We start from the raw sequence: 20,638 nt of genomic DNA, 5'->3' as shown, positions 1-20,638 counted from the left end.
AAAAAATATTTGTAATATAAGTAAAAAATAAATATATTTTAATAAATAAATATCTAACAATTTAAAAATGTAATTAATGAGGTCATTTATTTAAATTTATTATTTATACAATGATGAATGATTAAAACTTACATGTTTTATTTGATACAATAAAAAAAAAGGATTATTTATAACACATCAATTTAATTGTGATAATCAAATTATTTGATTCAATTGATAATAAACAATTTTTTTTGCTTTAAATATTTACATACTAGTATTAGCCGTTTATTTATTAATTTTTTGCTCTATGTATTGGAAGAGCATATACAATATTAAATATAAATTAAACATAATTGACTTTACTGACACTGTTAACTAATGATTCTTTACAATTATTTATTTTTTTTAAGTAGAATCGAAAATTAATTTTACATATAGCATAAGAATAGAATTAAGTTGTCTTGATTGGCATTACATAATAAAATTATTTTAAGTGTCAATAATTAATAAGAAAAAATAAGATAAATGTAGAAAACAAAAACAAAAAAAAAATAACTAATAAGATATCATTTAATATTTATGTTTATGTCTGTGTTTTCTGGGTGATGGCGAGGGCGGGCTGCTAAGTCGATGTTTAGCAGAACTTCTTGGTGGAGGTGGTGGTGACATTGAAGGTGAACGCACACGTTTTTTACGTTCGCTTCTTTCACTTTGTGGTGATGATCTTCGTGAGGATCGCGAGCTCGAAAATACCGGGGATGGGGTTGTACGTATTCGCGGGGGTGATGGAGTTATGAGAGCACGTTTTTTATAAGGCGATCGTGATCTTCGTTTACTTCTCGGCGATCTACTACGCGACCTGTATAATATTTTTTATAAAAATAATTTATTATTAAAAATGAAATATTTTATAATTTCTAATGAAAAATATTTTTTATTTACCTGTATCGACTACTACTTTTTGGTGGCGGACTCGGTGAAACTCTTCGTCTATCTCTATAATGAACAGGTGAATCCGTTGACGTACTACGTCTTCTTTCTCTTCGTCTATCGTCGTCTCTTTCTTCATTTTTTGACTCTTTTGATTCTTTCTCACTCTAAAAAATATAAATAAAAATTATTAAATTTAAATTCATACAAAATAAGATATTGTTTTTTTTTTTTTGTCAAAATAAATAATTACCTTTCTTATAAGTTTTTTTCTATAATGCTCGACTTGAGATTGAATAGTCATTCCTGATTTCAATGATCTCCTTCCACTCTCCAATTCATCTTGATACTGCATTATTTTAACTTCTATTTCACGTAATCTTGTACGTCTCTCTTCGTTATAATCTCGACTGCTGTCAATAAATGATTTAATAAATTAACAATAATAATAATTGATATTTTTTTTTTAAAATAATAATTTGATAAATTATTATTACCTAGAATCCAAACTAGCGTCTTGTGAATTTGAATCATCATTTTGTTCTAACTCTTCCCATTTACTAGTGGTCATAGCTTGTGCTTCAACTTGATCAGGGTCAACAGTTTCCCATCGTGATGGTACAAAACCCGCGGGCATAATGGGTTTTTTATCATTCATTTTATTTTTAGTCTGTGTACGACTGTCTTCCATCGGAATGCCGTCAATATCATCATCCACTAGAAATAAAATAAATATAGTATATTAAACAACATTAATTTAATTTAATATTAAGTATCTTAATTAATAAGTATAATAAATTACTTGGAACACCGTCGATGTCGTCGTAGTTACTACTGAGCTGAGGAGTAAGTCCAAGTTTCATAGCGCCTTTTAAAAGTGCTGCGCCGTCTAGAGGTACACCATCTAAATCCTCACCAACATCTCCGTCGACATCAGATAACGGAGCGCCATCAATATCGTCATCGTTGATTGGTTCTGGCTCGGTATTAATCGCGAGACCAAGAAATGTGTTTTGTAATTTAAGTAAAAACTCTCGTGGATAAACTGCCCAGTCTTCCCATGCTTTAAATACTCGCATTACACGAATTTTAAAACCTTCTGCTTTCAATCTACTTTCAAAGTGCGTGTAGGCTTGATGAACTTCAGTAAATATTTCTAATAATCGTGCCTCGAATCTATAAAAACATTAATTATAGGTTTTTAACTTGCTGCGATGAAATTTGAAAATTTTCATAAAAGGGAAGTTATTGGTTTCGGTCCAATTTTCAAAAGTCGAGTATTCATCAGATTTTGACGTTTTTAGGTCTTAAGAAGCTATTCTGACTTTTTCCGGGTGGACGTCCGGTCGCGTGTGTATGTAAACTTTTTTTGTCCGACGATATCTTTGGAACGAATCAATCGATTTGAATGTTCTTGGCGACAATCAAAAGGACGGCTGCCCAACTTCAAAACACAGTAACTGACAAGAATAAAATTTTTTAAATATGTATTAAATTATGTTCACAAGACTCCATTGGAATTAAAAATACTAAAAAAATCAATTTTTAAAAATTTGTCCCTTACTGTGTTTTGAAATTAGGCAGCCTTAGGCTCACCAAGACTTAGAATTGATTAGATTTTGGAGTCAATACGTAGAGTAATTTACAAGTTATACGAAAAATAAAAATTTAAAAAACAATTTTTTAAGTTTTTGTTACATAACTCATAAATCACTTGACGGATTTATTTCTATGATCAAATCTAAGTCTCAAATCCAAAGATATCGTCGGACAAAATTACTTTTCAGCCCAATCGTTTTTTGATCGTGAAGAGCTCAAAAATTTATCAATAATAACGTTTTTCAGCTCACAGAGCTTAAAAATTAGCGGAAAACTTTGAAGTTGGTCATAGGGTCAACGGTTTTTCAGATGTTTTTTTATCAACTATATTTTTATAAAATATTTTTACTAAAAATTAAATATACTTACGCTTTTCTATAGATTGTAGCGTTTGTTATTTTAACACCACAATTATGAAGTATATCAGAAATAAGATATAATCGAGCTATTTTTTTATTAGCTGGTGTTTGTAATATTGATAATGATTCATAAATACAGTCACATATTTCTTCAGCAGCTTCTGCGTGTTCAATACAAAATACCATTACTTCTGCGACTTTTAAACGTTCTGGTGAAATGTTTCTCAGTAAATCTTCTAATCTATCACGTTGACTAATTAAAAATAAAAAAAATTAATAGATTAAATAAAATTATAAATAGTTATTTAAAATACAATAAAATAATTTTCATACCTATTAGATAGACTTCCTCTTCTTGGTTCTTGTCTTTCTTCAATTTCAACTAATTCTTCAGGCATCCCTTGAGTCCAAGGATTCATAGGCGGTGGTCTCCAAACACTACCTCCTTTAAACATCCTAAAATCTTCTGTGTGCCATTCTTTTTGTCCATCTCCTTGTAATATTGAATATAATTTCCAACGATAATACGTATGTGCAGGTGAATAATTTTCAAATAGAAATCTGTTAATAATAAATAAGTGTTTTTTTTTTCAAAAGTAAATGTAAGTACAAAAAAGTTGTAAAAATGTTCATAATAACGAAATTAAAAAAATTTTAAAAAAGTTTTTAAGTTTAAATTTTTAAATTTCTATTTGGAGTGAATAGGAATTTTTTCATGGGCGGAGTGATTTCGGAATGACGCGGATTTTATTTTAATCCGCACTCACTCCAGTCCGGAGTTTTAATATTTAAATAAATTTATATTTAATAGAAACAACTGTTAATTAGAAAAATAATTATTTCAATAAGTAATTCATTCAAATATTAATAATTAAACTGAGTTTGCGACTCAGTGGAATTATATTTATTAATTTTTAAAAATCATTTCGCGTAAATATATGAAAAGAGAACTCGTAATTATGTCCGTACTCAATGCAAATGTCAAAATATCAAAGACCTAAGTTCACTATGTATTAGTAATTTTTTTTATAACTCATAGTTTTTGGAACTTTCTTTCGGAGTGAAATTAAATAAATAAAAAATTATCCACTCCGCGTTCACTCCGCAAATTTTTTATAGTGTATCACCAAAAAATAAATAAGAAACTTTGAAAAAGATCGTTTGCCAGTTAATTAAACAACAAAAAATAAATAAATTATTAAAATATAAATTTAAAATAATAAATAAATATATTTACCTAAACATTGGATTATTCAATTCACGATTCATAATCATTGCCTCGAACATGGGGCCTTCACGGATTACAAATTCCACCATTCTATGTATCAACATGACTAAGTTCCTATAACGCACAATGAAAATTGAAAGATGTGCCCATAAAACTTGTAGAAAAAAAACTGTGTTTTTTTTTTTTTTTTTAGTATTAATTATTATCATTTTTTAAAAAATATAAAATTCCTTCACACGTCAATCTCCATCCAGTGGACACGTGTTGATGGAAAGGATAATACATCGTTTAATACTTACAAAATGTTTCAGTACATAACTAAAAAAATCAACAAATACCTTTCCGTTGGAATAACCACTTTGACAACGGCATTCTGCAAAATCTGTCAAGGTCCAAGATCACAGTGTGCAAGAGAGTTTGACAGACAGATTTGGTAAAGTTGATAGACACAGTATTGAGTTTGGGGTTGGTGTTGTGCCAGCCCGTTTCGTATGCCAAAATTCGTTCGTGTGCCCCCAAGAACGTACGCCAACAAGAAGTCATTACAACAACACAATTTGTAAACGTGGATTAGATTTGTCATTTGACAATTAAATAGTCAAGGATTTAACATCTTCATTGCCACTTAGTAGCTTTTATTATTTATTATTTCATTTTATATTACTTTGTTACTCATTTACTTTTTTTTCAGCACATCAGTCTCACACTTACCAAGTTATTGTATAGACCTAAAGTCTAGTATCATTTAAATTTTATTTAATTTATCTTATTTATTACTTTTTAATTTTTTTTTTATACTTTTAATTAACTTGTTCACTTTATCCAAAATAATTTAAACGTGTAATAAAAACAAGCAATTAAATTTTATATATCGACCTTTGATGAGCTCACGATGTAGTTAATTATTAAAAAAAAAGTTATTACTTTTTTTTTGTATACTTTGTTTCGTTTGTTTGTTTGTTTGAATGATTAACCGGTTTGTATTGTATATAAATAAATTTATATATTTTTTTTTCTAACAGAAGTAAATTAATTTTACCTTTTCGAAGTTTTCCTTTTCCTGGGGGTCCGCGCTCTGGAGGTTGCGGATACGTGGTATCTGAGATTACGTTTCAAAAACATGGTTATACGGTTCAAAAATTTTAAATAAAAAAAAAAAAAATAAAAAAAAAATGAATAAATATAAATGATAATTAACAACGATATTTAAAAATAATAAATATGTTGATGATGACTTATACTAATTAAAATATTATAAATATTAAAGTTAAAATTATATTTTAGTGCTAAATGTTGCACTATAAAATAATTTATAGCAAAAAAATCCATGGAGGGATCGCTGGTAATTATGATAAATTATTTAAATTACGGCAATTGCCGAAAATTTTTTTTTTATGTTTTAAATCCTAATAAATTATCAGTTACTAAACGAAAAAGGACGTTTTAATTTCCTAATATTATTTGAAAAGAATAGACACAACTGTATTTAATACTGAAGGTGTTTGATGTTAAAAAAATCAAAACATTCATAAATCTAATTAATGTATAAGGGGTAAAATATTAAATAGTAATAAAACGATATTTGATTGAAGAAGTGATTGAGCGTTTTATTAATTACGCGCTGGGAGTGGTTTGACTGGGGTACCTTGTGTCTATCACGACGATGAGGTTGTGCGTTGAACGGCAAACCAGAAGGTGGTGGTGGCTGCGTTATCTCCATCAGTGCTGGTGGAATGTATATTGGATATGGTGGTATTGGTACACTTTTGCCCCAACCCAACTTCATTTCGTACTGCATTATATCACGTCCTGTATAATTTATTTTTTAATTTTAATAATCAAATCAATTAACCACATAGAAAAAATTTTTAAATATTTATATTAAAATTTACCATTCAAATTTTTCAATGCTCGTTCACCGTCTTTACGACTCATAAATGCAACGAATCCACAATTTCGTTGACGAGCTTTTTCCTCATCACTTCTTGGCCACATTATTTTAATACTTGCTAATGGACCAAATTTACCAAATATTTCCATCAATTGTTGCTCTGTTATCTAATTAATTACATTAATAATTAATAAATTATTAAATAATAAAATTTTTTTAATTAGTCGACTACCCGCCATAAGCCTGCCCTTTATAAACCTCTTCCTTGCAATCGGCAGATACTGAGTCCAAACAGCTCTTCCCTACTTAACCACGCTAAGGAATTTCTTATCTGACCCCGTTATAAGCCTCCGTTAAAGTTCTCTGAATTATAAACTAACAATAAAAACGGTAATAATTTAATTAATATTAAGTAAAATATAATTTATTGTTCATAATTGTAATCATTAATTGTTCATAATTGTTAATCATTACAATTACAGCTTCTGTTACAATTTAAAAATTTTAATGAGCATTATGTTCATCAATTAAATTATTAATAATTTTAGCGCTATGAGAACTAGACAAATCGTGATAGTGACGTAAGTAACAAGACGTAAATATGACGTTTGGAATCATATAAAATAAAACAGGCTTATAAGGAGTAGTCGAGAACAAAACTAAACACACGCTAGTAGGTAGACTGAAATTCCAAGAAAAACTTCCCCTACATCCCCTAGACCAAACTTATGACAGATAATCGACTGTAATAATTAAGTAATTAAAATAATAAATCTTACTTTAGGATTTAAATTGCCCAAGTATAAATTTGTTGTATTTGGGTCGCCATTGTCAAAGGAACCATCTGAAAATAATTTATAAAAATAAATATTGAGTTCTTTTTTTATTTATTTGAGTATTAAAAGAAAAGGGTAATAATGAAGAGGGATTAAGGACAAAATGGATTACCCTCAAAAATCATAGATAAAAGGCGAGGATCATCGACATAATTTCGTAGAGCTTTTCGTGAATCATGAAAATTAGGACTAGTGCCTGATGTAAAGAAAAAAATCAGTGTGAATAAAGCAGACATCAGACAAATTTAAAATTATGAATAAATAGAGTAAATAATTAGTAAAATTAAATTTTTAAAAAATGCGCAATTAACAAATTTTAAAATTAATAAGTGCATTTTTTATAAATTTTATTTTTTCAATTATTTACTCAATTTATTTATAATTGTAAATTTGTCTGATGCCTGCTACATTCACACTCGTAAGAAAAAATTGCATTTTTTTATTTTGATAATGTAAAAAAAATAAAATAAAATAAAATAACATTAATAATAGCATACCTTCCACAGATTTTAATGCAGCCATCATAGGATCTTCAGCTGACTGTGACATAACAACACTTTTAACAACACCTTTATACTTATGCCTTTCTTCTCTTTCTTCCTGAATCATTTTCAATTCTTCTTTAAATAATTCTAAATTACTTTTCTTTTTTTCACCCTCTTTCTTTTTCTTTCCAAGTCTATCTAATTTACGTTCATTCGAACCAAGTAATTTAGCATATTCCTGCGCTTGCTCAGCTGACGAACGACTATCAACTAATTCAGATATTTTAGACTGTGGTTTATACAATTTTCCTTTGTCTTTAGTGTCCTCTTGTCTTTTTCCAGCATCATATGTACCAGCTTTTATCCATACTTTACTAGTCGTCTTATTTGGAGTTTCTTGAAATGTTGCTACGAATTCTTCAAAGGCCTTTTAATTCAAAAACCATTCAAACAATTAATCATTATAAATAAATATAATTATTAATTATTAATGAATTAATTATATAAAATAACAATAAAAATTTAAAAAAATTATCTACTTGGGCTGCTGCTTGTTCTTGTTCTTTTTTTCTTTGCTCTTCTAATTCTTTTTTACTTTGCGGTCGCTTTCCCATTGTGCCAATGGAAAAGGCTTTTAATTTTTGCTCATTTATTTGCTGTTAATAAAATTTTAAGTTTTAATTAATTAACACTATGTTAAAAATAATAAATAAGTTGAAATATAAAATAAAATTAGTACCTTCATTATTGCTTTTTCCGCCATTCTCGGTGAATCTAAAAAGCTAACCTACAATGTGAGCATCATGATAAAACATTAAATTCAACAATTAATTATGGAAGTTAAGACGAATATACAGCAAGTGTTGTTTTTAAAATCAATACTTAAAAAACTTAATTGTATTATAAGTGTAAACATCAGTTTACAATCACATTTAATAATTGAAAAATTATGATGTTACAAAAAATGATATATTTTTTACTAAGACACTTGACTTGAAGACACTCTTTTTATACTTTTTTTTTATCGCTATTTACTCTTTATGTTTTTCAATTGATCATAAAGCTAGTTACTTTCATGTAGTAATTGCTACCAACAGTAAATTTTAAAAAAATTGTTAAATGTCAAGTGTTTAAAGAAAAATTTGAGGATCACTGGCTCAGGAAGAGGAGATGGGCGCCATGATGGTGTCGATATTGATAAAAAGATGACAATTATTTTCGGCTAATTGTTGACAAGTTTCTGGTAAGCCTCGGCTGGATAAAATACTTGCGTGCAAATTGATGCAAATCTACTGCCGTCATCAAATGTAATTTGACAGAAAAACTTGCCGTCAATTTGAAGTGAAACTTTTAATAAACTTAACGTCATTGTGTGACAGTAATACTTGTAGTCAAATTGAATTCAAGTTAGAAAATTTACTGTCAACTTAAAGATAACTGCTTTCCTCTCCAACACTTAAATTCTTTTAAGTTGGTTTTAGAATTCTGCAGAATTGACGTTAGTTTATCACGGCGCCAATATCTTCCTGATGAGCTCCCAGTGATCCTCAAATTTTCTTCCAAATTTTTACAGTTATTTTTGTTTTTCGACGAAATTCCCCCACCCTCGAACATCCCTACGCAGCAAGCTTCAGAATGTACCTACTGTATCATAAATAAAATCAAGTAAAATTATAGAAAATAATAAAAAATAGCCAACAATAATTACAAAATAACTTTTGATTTCATAATTCAAACTAAATCAATAATTTAAATTAATTCCAATTAATTTTATGACGTTTAAAATTTTTTTAAAGATCGTCTTCTCAAATAAAGTTAATAAAAAAAAAAGTACTAGCAATTATAAAAAGAAAAAAAAAATCAAAGAAACCAAATTGTGGATTTTGATCTAGTGTCTAGTGTTAAAAATAATATTAAAAATGGCGACACTTTTTGCTGTTTTGTTTGTGCAAAAAGATGGTTATGGCATTCGTTATGCATACAATAATTAATAAAAATAATAAACATATATATTTAGGATATTTAAAAAATATAATATATATTTATAATAACAAGTGTTGTTGATTATTTATTGTTTGTTTGTATGTATGTGGATGAAAGGAATATAATAGAGTATAAAAAATAAATAATGAACGCAACGAGTTTATATGTATCAACATGTCGGCTTGTATTGCAAGCCGATGCTGAAGATTCAAATTCATGGACAGACTTATACAGGCTAGTACCATATTTAAGGCAAAGTCTAAGCTGCACAGTATGCTCGAATCTCTTGATTGAACCTCACACACCAACAGAGACAAATTGTCAACATCATGTGTGTCGTGGTTGCCGCGGTGGACGTAAAAAATTAAAACCATCCTGTGGTTGGTGTAAAGACTATGATAAATATATTGAAAATGTACAATTACGAATACTATTGCAGTGTTATAAAAAGTTGTGTGAATATCTTACGAGTACTAATATTTATCGTAGTCTAATTATTACTGTGTCTTCCAATGCTTCGAGCAATAGTGCTTCTGTTATTGGTGCTACGAGTCTTATGGAACTCATTCAAGAGGGCACAGGTTTCAAAGATGAATTTAAAAGTAATGCTGGTTTATCGAAATCTGCTTACAGTATTTTACCTTGTGTTTATACCAGTACAACATCAACACAAACACAAGCTAATACTATGCAACCAACCATTGATCCATTAGCAACAACTGTACCTGGTATAATTATTTATTTATTTTTACTTATTTAACGCCAATCGGCTATACACTGATGAGACATACAATGATAAAAAGATATATAAGTATAAATAAATCAAAGAGACAAAATAATCCATATTAGAATTATATTATTTGATGATAATTATTGCAGGAGTAACTTGTTGATACTGACTGAGAATGAGGCAATTGTATTGACCCATGAACTACGTAATTTTTATTTTATTTGACGATGTAGAGTAGTCGATATATTCTGAGACCAGGTCTAGGGCTAACAAACCCAAACATTTCAAGTGTCTGTAATCAGTTATCATGGAACTGGACACAACATAAGTTCATTAAATTTCTGTCTCACTGTACAAGAATTAATGGATCATCAGTTAGTGTCGATGATATTAGTTCAACATTTAAAATAAGCAGCTTACAAAGCCGAAGAGAAGTCGCGGACGACATTTTTCTACAAAATTATTAACAATCAGTTCCATGACAACTGATCCCCGACAAGTAATCACACGATAATTGATCCCACAGACAACTGATCCATTGACAAATTCATAAAAGAATTAATTACTATGATATGAGTAATTGAAATTCACTTTTGTAAATATAAAAATTTGAATTATGTAAATTAGTTGTTGATAAAAAGCAGTTGACAATCAATTGTTGATTGGATTAATTTGTAGGGATCGTCGTGGTATAAAATTGTTGGGATCAGTTGACGGCGCATCGTTGTGTCCAATTTTGATAATAAATAAATTTTGTCTTTTTGTTTTCAATTTTATTTTATTAAGACTGGCTATCAGATAATTTTGTCCAAACTTTTCTCTTAAATAAAAGCCTTGAGCGCAAAATAGATACATATCTGATGCTTTAGTCTATGAACTAGCGAAGTGCACTTAAATTTTTTGATAACTTCCATTTGTTTACGAGAAAAATGGACAAATTTCCCATTTACTGTACAATTGCAACGAATATAGTACCGATAAAAAAATGAAAACGTGTCTTAATCATTTATTATTTATTGTAGAATCTCCAGCAATACGAACTGTGTCGAATGGATCATCAATCTACTCTGTGATGTATGCAGGCTCGGGTAATAAAATAACGATAAAACGTAAAGCTGCTACTACTGAGGATACTGATCTCAGTCAACAGGACACTGATAATACGAGAGGAACTGTAGGAGGGGTAAAATGCATTCCATCTTCACAACTTTCATATGGAACTTCTTCTCCAAAAAAGTCGTCAAAGGGCAGCAAAGTAATTTTTTTACAGACTTGCCATATCATGTTGTCATAAAATGATTATTTATTTTTTTAAGTAAATGATTGTCATTTCAATTGTAAAAAAAAACTAAAACTGCCCGAACATTAACACTCAATGCTTACTATCTCTTACTATCATCTATTAATCTTTATCATTCATTTTTAGATAAACTTATAATAATTAATGATTTTGTGAATTACTTATTTTAGTCGTCGACGAGTTTTAAAAAACCGAGATCGAGCTCGACAAGGAGCAAGAGAAAAGGATGTAGATGTGGAAATGCAACAGCAATACCAGGAAAATTAACGTGTTGTGGTCAAAGATGCCCTTGTTATGTTGAAAGTAAACCGTGCATTGAATGTAGATGTCGAGGGTGCAGAAATCCTCATACTGCTGATGGTTTAAAAGTAATTTTTATTGCTATTTATTTATATATATATATAATCCCATTTAAATAACATGGGACAAAAATTTAAGTTTGGGACTTTATACCTCAGTGATGGCTCATTGAATAGATAAGCTCAGGGTATAATTTCCTAGGGAATTAACCGCTCTACAAAAAAGTCTCTTATCATTTTGTGATAAATTCATCTGTTTAAAAGTTATTGGAGCTTGAAGTCAAATTTATAGTAAATTTCAAAATCTTCTTACTTTTCTAGCGAAATTATGAGACTTATCACAAAATTTCATAGGATATTTTTTGTAGACAATTTTATTTACTACAAAACATCTTTGATAGTTTTTTGAAATTTAACATTGTTTTCTAGTTACTTCCATTTTAATGTCAAGCTTTTAAAAAAAAGTAATCTGATCGATTTCAAGAGGTTGACAATAAAATAGAAGTAACTAGAAAACTATGCAGAATTCGAAAAAACTTTATTGGAAATAATTTGTAAGGAATAAAATTGTCTACAAAAAAGTTCTCGTGGTATTTTGTGATAAGTCTGATAGTTTCGATGGAAAAGTAAAAAGATCTCGAAATTTACTATAAAAACGCTCCAATGACTCTTAAACAGATTAATTTACCAAAAAATGATGCGACTTTTTCTGTAGAGCGGTTAATACCCTAGGAAATTATATCCTGAGCTTATCTGTACAATGAGCTACTACCGAGGTATAAAATTCCATACTTAAAATTGTTTTTTTTTTTTGCATATTATTTAAATGGAAAATATAAAATTGTGATGAGCGACCTCTAAATATTAATATTAAGAGTTCATCTTATTTCACTACCCTGTAACTATTTAATAGAGAAAAAATAGTCAGTTTTTTGTAATCAGTCTAATACATATAGATAATTAATTAATATTGTTTGTTTGATCGTTTGTTCTTCAGAGAAGGCCACATATACCAGAGCTACACAATTTACAACTACAGCTTTCAAGTTCGCTTGATTGCGATAGTTTAAGTTCAGATACACTGAGTTCACATCAATGCTTATCAACATCACCGACAACAATTCAAGTACTAAATGTTTATTCGACACCAAGATTAGACATTGATAATGTACCGCAAAATTTACCCGCAGCTTTACTGGTTGGTGAAGATGCTATGGTTAGTACAGAAAGCGAAGCTGATGATAGTGATATTCAAATAGACGTGTGACAACGTGAATGAAGGCGCTCAAGTTGAGTGTCATGTGCAAATTAATTTTTATTAATTAATTTCATTTTTTTTAATTGAATTAAATTCACTATGATAAATTAAAAATTATGTATCACAATGAATTAGGAACTTTATATTGCGTGATTTGTATAAAATGTAAAACAGGTAGATGTAGAAGTAATAAGTGGTTATATAGTTTTATAATTAAATTTACCTAGTAGATTTTTTGTACATTCAAGTCAATTGTACATGTAGTCTTATTTTATTTTTTATTTTGCAAATATTCATTTTTAAATTAGTATTTCGATTTATCAACTAATCACTGATGACCAGGGAATTTTCTTTTATTTTTTTATTTTCATCATAGCTTTATTTTAAAACAGTATTTTTTTATTGGGATAGGCTAAAAAAACAGTAGGTTTGGTAAAAATAAGTCTTCCAAAAAGGAAAATTTATGTAATGTAAAATTTATGTATAGAAAAAAAATTTTTTTTCACTTGAAAGCATTAAAAAATTTTATCTTTTTATATTATTATTTATTGCCTTTGTTAAATGAAAAGAAAAATGTATAAAATTTTTTATAAAAGCCCTTGTTAAAAGAAGCGATTTAAAACGATTAGAAAAAACAAATTTTAAATACTTTTTAATGCTTTTGAATACTTTGAATACTTTCAAATCGCCCTTCTTATGGACATTTAACATTACAAATCGCTTCTTTTAATAGGGAGAGTTATAACCGAAGTTTAAATTTTCAAAAAAATAAATTTTTATTTGATAAGTGTTAACAATGTGCTATATGACACATTTTATCTCATGATTTTGAGTTTTATCTGTGAAAATACTGATTTTTTTAAAATTGCCTATTTCATATTCTTAAGTTAAGTCTATTCAACTTTTCATTGATCGTCCTGCTCATACTTGAAAATTATTTAATTAACAAAGTTATTTCCTCAAATTATTCACTACTGTTCAAATTTTTGTAATACATAAATATTGGTGGATAATTTTGTGAAAAATCTCATGAAAAATTGTTATTTTTATTCACAACTTTTTTTTTTTTGTAGAATATTCAATTATTCGCTAAATTATGATCGAACATTAGAAACTTTTTTATGGAATTTTTTGTAAAAAAATATTTTTGATTAGGCTTCTGTATAAAATTTTGTACCTTATGAAAATCTCTATGTAATCATCCTGAAGTAAGCAGACAATTAACAATTTTCTGTTGTTTTTTCAACAATTAAATTTGAAAAAAAAAAATAAAAACTAAACAATTTTTTGAAATTTTTTTTTTATAATTTATCGTTTTTAAAAAAATCTAAAAATTATTAGACGTTGACTAATTTCAGTATCATTTTTATGTAACATCGATGGAAAAAATTGTTTAAATTAGTAAAAATAAATATATTTTTTTATCTATTTAAACCTATTTTTTCCTTACTAAATACTACTGTTATTTTAACAAAAAATATTTTTGAAAAATGAACACTTATTTATTAATATTTCTAATCATTGTTTTTTTTTTTTTTTTTTTTTTTATTATTGAGGACAGTAATTTATATCAATGGAAAAAAAGCCCTAAACATTTAAAAGAAACTTTTCCATGGTCTCAGTGATATTTTTATCTTTCCTTCAGTTTATATAATGAATAAAAGAAATAAATAACTTTTATACGTAATATATAATTTTCACTAATGGTTTTATTTATTTATTTTTTTTATTAGGATTACAAAAACATCATAGTACTATAATAATAGTATTTGCAGTACATTTGCTTTTTTTTTTTTTTTCTGAATATCACTCATTATCAATAATAGAAAAATTATTTATAAATTCTTTACCAAAAAAAAATAAAAAGAAAAAAATAGATAAATAAATAAAAATGACGAAAAAATCACATTGTAAATATGAATAAAATAAATGAAAAAAATTTTTAATTTCTTTAAGTAATTATGTAAATGCTATATTGTATCAAAGACTTTTATATTTTCATTTTTAGGATGATTGTTAGAAACGATAAAGGATAATTATAGAATGGAAAAATTCATGTGCTTGAATTATTATTATTATTATTTGAATTCAATTGATTTGAATGAGTTGGAAAGGTAGGATATAAAATTGTAGTTAACGTTTAAAATAAATATTATTTAAATTAGTACAAAATTATATTAAAATAAAAAAAAGTAATAAAAATAATTAAGTATATAAAGCATTTTCATGAAGCACATGGGAAAGGCCTTACACTGTCGTGGAATAATTGTATAAAAAAAAATATATTATCTTTTAATTGTTATTAAGATATTACAAATAACTCTTTTTTTATATAAACGTTTACTTGTTTAAATAACAGCAATGTCGTAATAAAAAATAAAATTCAAAAACATAATTATATTTAAATTACACAAAACAGAAAAAAAATGTAATGCAATTAACATCAATAAAGTATGAATTTTTTCATTATAATTTTTTTGTTTGAATTAACTGATATGTTTAAATTTTTCTTACCAAAAAATTAAATATAATTTGATCTTAAACCGCCTGTTAATTATCAATAACAAATAAATCAACAAAATCCGATGTATTATTATATTTAAGTTTTTAATAGAGTACTTGTATATTTTAATTGATAATCATTTTATAATATTCGGTAACTATGTCCAATTAACCCAAGTAGCACAGAGACAATTTTAAGATGTCTTTTAAAAAGACATGACAAACTTTATTTTATTTTAACGTCAAGTTTTTTTTATGTAAATAAGACATACAGATGTTGGTTCTAAGAGTCATAGAAAGTTTGTCTTTCTTTTCCCGTCTTAAGAAAGCAATTTCAATTAAAAAATCGTCTAGATGATTTATTTGACAATTGTTGGTAATTACTTTTTATTGTCACTTGTGTCGAATCTTTTAAGCAGATGTTTGTGCAGTAATATAAATTTCTGATTATTTTGTCAACATTTTGGTGCCTTTTCGGTAGGTCAAATAACAGCCTCAAAACTGATATCTTATAGATGTCACGAGAAATGTGTTACTTAAGAAATTTTGAATAAATTGTTAGTTTTTACCATTCAAAAATGATATGAGCGTGAATGTAGCAGATATGACAAATTTCAAATTATAAATAAATAAATTAAAGTTAAAAAAAATTAAAATTAAAAAAAATGCACATATCGATTTTAGCAGATTTCATAGAAATCTAACTATTGTATTTGTCCTCATAATGGAATTTTCGAAAAATTTTGCTACATCTCAACTCAGCTCCACAAGCTGAGTCAGAAAATATATTTGGTTCAAAAGTATATATATATATATAATATAACGCGCCGTTCTCCAACGATAGCGTCCACAATTTTATACCGATCTCAATGAAATTTAGTATACTTATTCTATGGACGATTATCTTGGATGAGTTCGAAGATGAGCCAATTCGGCCAATAAGTTTAGAAGTTATGGTTAATTTCAATTTTGTAAAATTTTCAAAAAAAAAAATTTGTTTACTGATTTAACTGGATGTAACTTTTAAACGGAAAGAGATAGCTCATTTTAGTTTGTTCTATGTGAAAGCTCGTCCAATTGCCTTCAATTTTCACTATACAACTCATTGATTTAACCATTTTATCTAATAGATAAATTGTTTTGAACATTTATAAAATATTATAAAAAATAATTTTATTTATATTTTTACTTTGATTATAGCCACGATTTCCTTGAAACTTGGTACACGTATTTTGTGGGTGATTGCCTTGATCGAGTTCAAAAAATGAGCTCGATCGGTGAATTAGTTTAGAAGTTATAGCATTCCAAAATTTAAAAAATGTCAAAAATTCATATTTTTACTTATTCTTTCTCAGATATTTTTTGAATGCTATAATTTATCGACTTTCTATAAAATTCATCTGAAAGCTCTTCAAATAAGATTTCATTTTCATGCCTATTTATGTGCCTAGACCAATGAAATTTCTTATCTTACTACTCATTAAATGAAATTTTGCTATTGCATTTATTCTTCTACTTTCAATAGAATTTATAGAAATCTAACTACTGTATTCTTTAGTAAATTTATGAAACTAATTGAATTTATATCATTACTGTGTAACACTTATCAAATCCTAATTTTTCAATTTAAGTGCCTATATTCAATTTGGTTTTATTTAACTGTGTATATTACTCATTTCAAGTATGACACTTAGATCTATCATAATTGAAATTTCAACCTAAATTATTTTATTTAGTTTCGTATTAACTATTAATTCTATAGTAAAGAACATAGAATACTTTTTCGTAGATAATTTTTTTCTCTTTAACTTCAATTTTCGCGATTCAACTTATCATTCCGATAATTTTTTCAATTTTTAAATTTTATTGCATTTAACTTAAAATTTTTTGTTGTATAACCTAGAAAATATTCGAGAATGTTAAAAAAAAAATTTATTTTGTTATTAATGTTTATTTGAAAGGATGAAATAATCAAATAATGAAAAATCTACCTCCATTTCGGCTGTCGAATGGCCTTTTCTAAATTTCATAAGTGCGCATTTTATTCGATTTAAATTTTGTTTATTTATTTCAAAATTATAACGATTTTGACAAATATCTGCTACACTCACAATTATAAACGAGTGTGAATGTAGCAGGCATGAGACAAATTTAAAATTATAAATAAATAGAGTAAATAATTAAAAAAATAACATTTATAAAAAAAAAAAACAATTATTAATTTTTAATTTTTTAAGAGATTTTTTTTTTAATTTTATTTTATTAATTATTTACTCTATTTATTATTTTAAACTTGTCTGATGTCTGCTACATTCATACTCATAATTATACATTGATACTGAAATTAGTTGACTACCCGTGCATATTTTTAGTTTATTTTTTTTATTTGTAAATTAAATTGTTAAAATAAAAATCAAAAAGTTGTTGAATGTCTGCTAATTGGATCATGTTTTAAATGTGTAAAAAATTGCCGCTAATTTTAAATCCGAACTTAGCGCCATCTTTCATTGCTTCCAAAACTTATACAATACAATACAAGTAAAGCATAAAGAGAGAAGAAGAATGGTGAGAAATGATAAAAGAAGAGAGATAAATATATAAATTAATATCGAGTGTGTTAAGTTGTATGATAGAGGCAAGTTAGCACGCCAAGTATAGAGCAGTACAGAAAAGAGTAATAATCATCAAAAATGCCGAGTCAAGAAGTCCTTACAACAAAAGTTGTGGTCCATCCACTGGTATTATTAAGTGTCGTGGACCATTTTACTCGTATGGGAAAAATAGGTAATCAAAAACGTGTCGTTGGTGTTTTACTTGGATCTTGGCGAGCTAAGGGTGTATTAGACGTGTCAAACAGTTTTGCAGGTTAGTTTTATTATTTATCACTATTCATTTTATTTATTTAAATAATAATAACTTTCAACTTTTTCTTTCAAATCATCAATTACTTGATTCATTAATTTTAATTATTTTACATGATTAATTTTTACTAAAACATTTATTGGAATTTCTATTTTTAGTTCCTTTTGACGAGGATGACAAGGATAAATCAGTATGGTTTCTTGACCATGACTACCTTGAGAATATGTTTGGAATGTTCAAAAAAGTTAATGGTAATTATCAAATTTTTGTACGTTTAAAAAAAAATAGTAATAGAAAATTCTTTAAATTTATGATTATTTAATTTATTATTTTTTAGCTCGTGAAAAAGTCGTTGGATGGTATCATACAGGTCCCAAACTTCATCAAAATGACGTAGCAATAAATGAATTGATAAGGAGATATTGTCCTAATTCGGTTCTTGTTATTATTGATGCTAAACCAAAGGATCTTGGTCTTCCTACTGAGGCATATCAAGCTATTGAAGAAGTTCATGATGTACTTGTTCTATTTTATAATTATTAATTATTAATTAAAAAAAAATGATTGTAAATATTGAATAGCAATTTCAAAATAAATAATTTATTTTCGTACTTAGGATGGGTCACCAACATCAAAGACTTTTGAGCATATCCCGAGTGAAATAGGTGCTGAAGAAGCTGAAGAAGTTGGTGTAGAGCATTTACTAAGAGATATCAAAGATACAACAGTTGGTACATTAAGTCAGAGAATTACTAATCAATTACTTGGGCTCAAGGGAATTCATGCTCAACTTCGGGAAATTAGGGATTACTTGCTACAAGTAAATATAATAATTTTTTCTATTTATTTTATAGCAGTACAACTTAAATTGGGCCTCAAAGATCGAACATATTGACAGTTTTAAATTGCTAGCTACAGTAATGCAATTTCGTATTTAAATTTTTAGATATATTAGTTGAGTTATTAAAGTAGATATTATTGATTGCTAATGACAGACGTCAAGTGATCGCGAGACTCTACACGTCTGCATGAATTTTAAGTTGTTAGAGTCTTTAATTTTCCAATAAGTCGCATTGATTGTCTTGTTTATTGCAATCTTTTAAACGATCATTAAGAGTATCCTCAAACAGATGATTTTCAACTGTTATAAGCGTATCAAAATTTTATTAATTAATTAAAAAAAAATTTTAATTTTAATTGAAAAAAGGACAACGTAGGTGCTATTTCATTGAGATATAGAATTTTTTAAAAATTACTTGCAGTTGTTATCAATTAGGAGCTGAACGAAATTTGTTAAATAAATTTTAGCCTATAAAATTTGAAAATTCAAATTATAAAATTGGCTTAAAGATTTTATTGAAATTTATTTTTCAAATTTTGTTTAACTCCAAATTAATATCAACTGTAATTAATTCTTTTTAAATCTATATCTCAGCGAAATTTTCATTTTTTCAATTAATACTTTAGTTTTTTTTTAATTAATTGATAAAATTTTAATACGCTTATAACAAAGTCATTGAAAATTTTAGAAAAGTAGGGGGCTGTCTAAAAATATCCTTAAACATGAAATTGAAATTTCTAAAGACTGATATGTGAGACTGAAAAACTTATAAAAAAAAATTATTATTTTTCTCAAGGGCAAAGAAAATATTTTTGTTGTATTATGTGACAATTATTCTAAATAATTTATTAAATTTAATAAAATAAAATTATAGGTTGGCAGTGGAAAGCTTCCAATAAACCATCAAATAGTCTATCAACTCCAAGATATATTTAATTTACTCCCTGACATGACTCAAAATACTTTTGTGGACTCATTATATGTAAAAACTAATGATCAAATGTTAGTAGTGTACTTAGCAGCTCTTGTAAGGTCTATAATTGCTCTACACAACCTTATAAATAACAAATTAACAAATCGTGATGCTGAGAAAAAGGAAACGGATAAAAAATCCGATACCAAGAAGGAAGAAAAAAAAGAAGAAGAAAAGAAAGAAGAGAAAGATAAATCTAAAGCTAAGTGATGAACCAGAGACTTGATTAATTAAAAAAAAAAAAAAAAAACAAGTGAAGATTCTTCGTGTGATTAATTATCGTAAAAAAAGGTAACTATGTTGGTCACCATTGCATTTATGTAAATTAAATTGAAATTTAAAAATGCATCATAGTAAATATTTTAAATGTAAGCCATGACCACTTGGAAAAAAATTTAAAAAACGAAAGAAAAATACGATTAATCTTCAATTGAACTGAGTACTAGTTCTTTGTACATTTACAAATGTTTTTTTTTAACTACAAACATCAAACCGTCAGCTACAAAGTTAATAATAATAATAATAATAACAACGTCATTGGCATTTTATTTATCCTGAAAATAAAAAAATAATTTAATCG

At 27.0% G+C, this 20,638-nt stretch overlaps 3 protein-coding genes across 7 annotated transcripts; 2 read left to right on the top strand and 1 right to left on the bottom strand.

Moving 5' to 3' along the window:
* Window positions 1-172: 172 nt before the first annotated feature.
* LOC103568299 (U2 snRNP-associated SURP motif-containing protein) lies at window positions 173-8,456 on the bottom strand. 4 transcript variants are annotated; one of them, XM_053738131.1, is made up of 17 exons: window positions 8,050-8,456; window positions 7,850-7,966; window positions 7,323-7,737; window positions 6,938-7,021; window positions 6,769-6,833; window positions 5,991-6,156; window positions 5,744-5,907; window positions 5,138-5,197; window positions 4,437-4,480; window positions 4,108-4,212; window positions 3,204-3,431; window positions 2,881-3,123; window positions 1,715-2,088; window positions 1,410-1,629; window positions 1,166-1,325; window positions 925-1,079; window positions 173-841 (listed from the first exon to the last, which is right to left on the bottom strand). In XM_053738131.1, the coding sequence occupies exons 1-17, from the start codon at window positions 8,071-8,073 to the stop codon at window positions 553-555; spliced, it is 2,913 nt and encodes a 970-aa protein (XP_053594106.1). In that variant the 5' UTR covers window positions 8,074-8,456; the 3' UTR covers window positions 173-552. The 4 variants fall into 4 exon arrangements, with proteins under 4 accessions (XP_053594106.1, XP_053594107.1, XP_053594108.1 ...); XM_053738132.1 differs by having other exon boundaries at window positions 1,166-1,322; XM_053738133.1 differs by lacking the exon at window positions 6,938-7,021 and having other exon boundaries at window positions 175-841; window positions 1,166-1,322; window positions 8,050-8,455.
* Window positions 8,457-9,148: 692 nt separating this feature from the next.
* Window positions 9,149-13,414, top strand: LOC103568300 (E3 ubiquitin-protein ligase MSL2). Of its 2 annotated transcripts, none has more exons than XM_008545117.2 (4): window positions 9,149-10,021; window positions 11,046-11,206; window positions 11,494-11,691; window positions 12,620-13,414. In XM_008545117.2, exons 1-4 carry the CDS (start codon window positions 9,439-9,441, stop codon window positions 12,887-12,889), a joined length of 1,212 nt encoding a protein of 403 aa, XP_008543339.1. In that variant the 5' UTR covers window positions 9,149-9,438; the 3' UTR covers window positions 12,890-13,414. The 2 variants fall into 2 exon arrangements, with proteins under 2 accessions (XP_008543339.1, XP_008543337.1); XM_008545115.3 differs by having other exon boundaries at window positions 11,046-11,278.
* Window positions 13,415-17,983: 4,569 nt separating this feature from the next.
* On the top strand, window positions 17,984-20,595 carry LOC103568301 (26S proteasome non-ATPase regulatory subunit 7). Its single transcript, XM_008545118.2, has 5 exons — window positions 17,984-18,247; window positions 18,403-18,495; window positions 18,582-18,760; window positions 18,861-19,064; window positions 19,960-20,595. Exons 1-5 carry the CDS (start codon window positions 18,073-18,075, stop codon window positions 20,266-20,268), a joined length of 960 nt encoding a protein of 319 aa, XP_008543340.1. The 5' UTR covers window positions 17,984-18,072; the 3' UTR covers window positions 20,269-20,595.
* Window positions 20,596-20,638: the final 43 nt, after the last annotated feature.

This window comes from Microplitis demolitor, chromosome 4, assembly GCF_026212275.2.
Source record: "Microplitis demolitor isolate Queensland-Clemson2020A chromosome 4, iyMicDemo2.1a, whole genome shotgun sequence".
Lineage (NCBI taxonomy): Eukaryota > Metazoa > Arthropoda > Insecta > Hymenoptera > Braconidae > Microplitis > Microplitis demolitor.
This window is presented reverse-complemented; position numbering and strand designations above follow the sequence as displayed.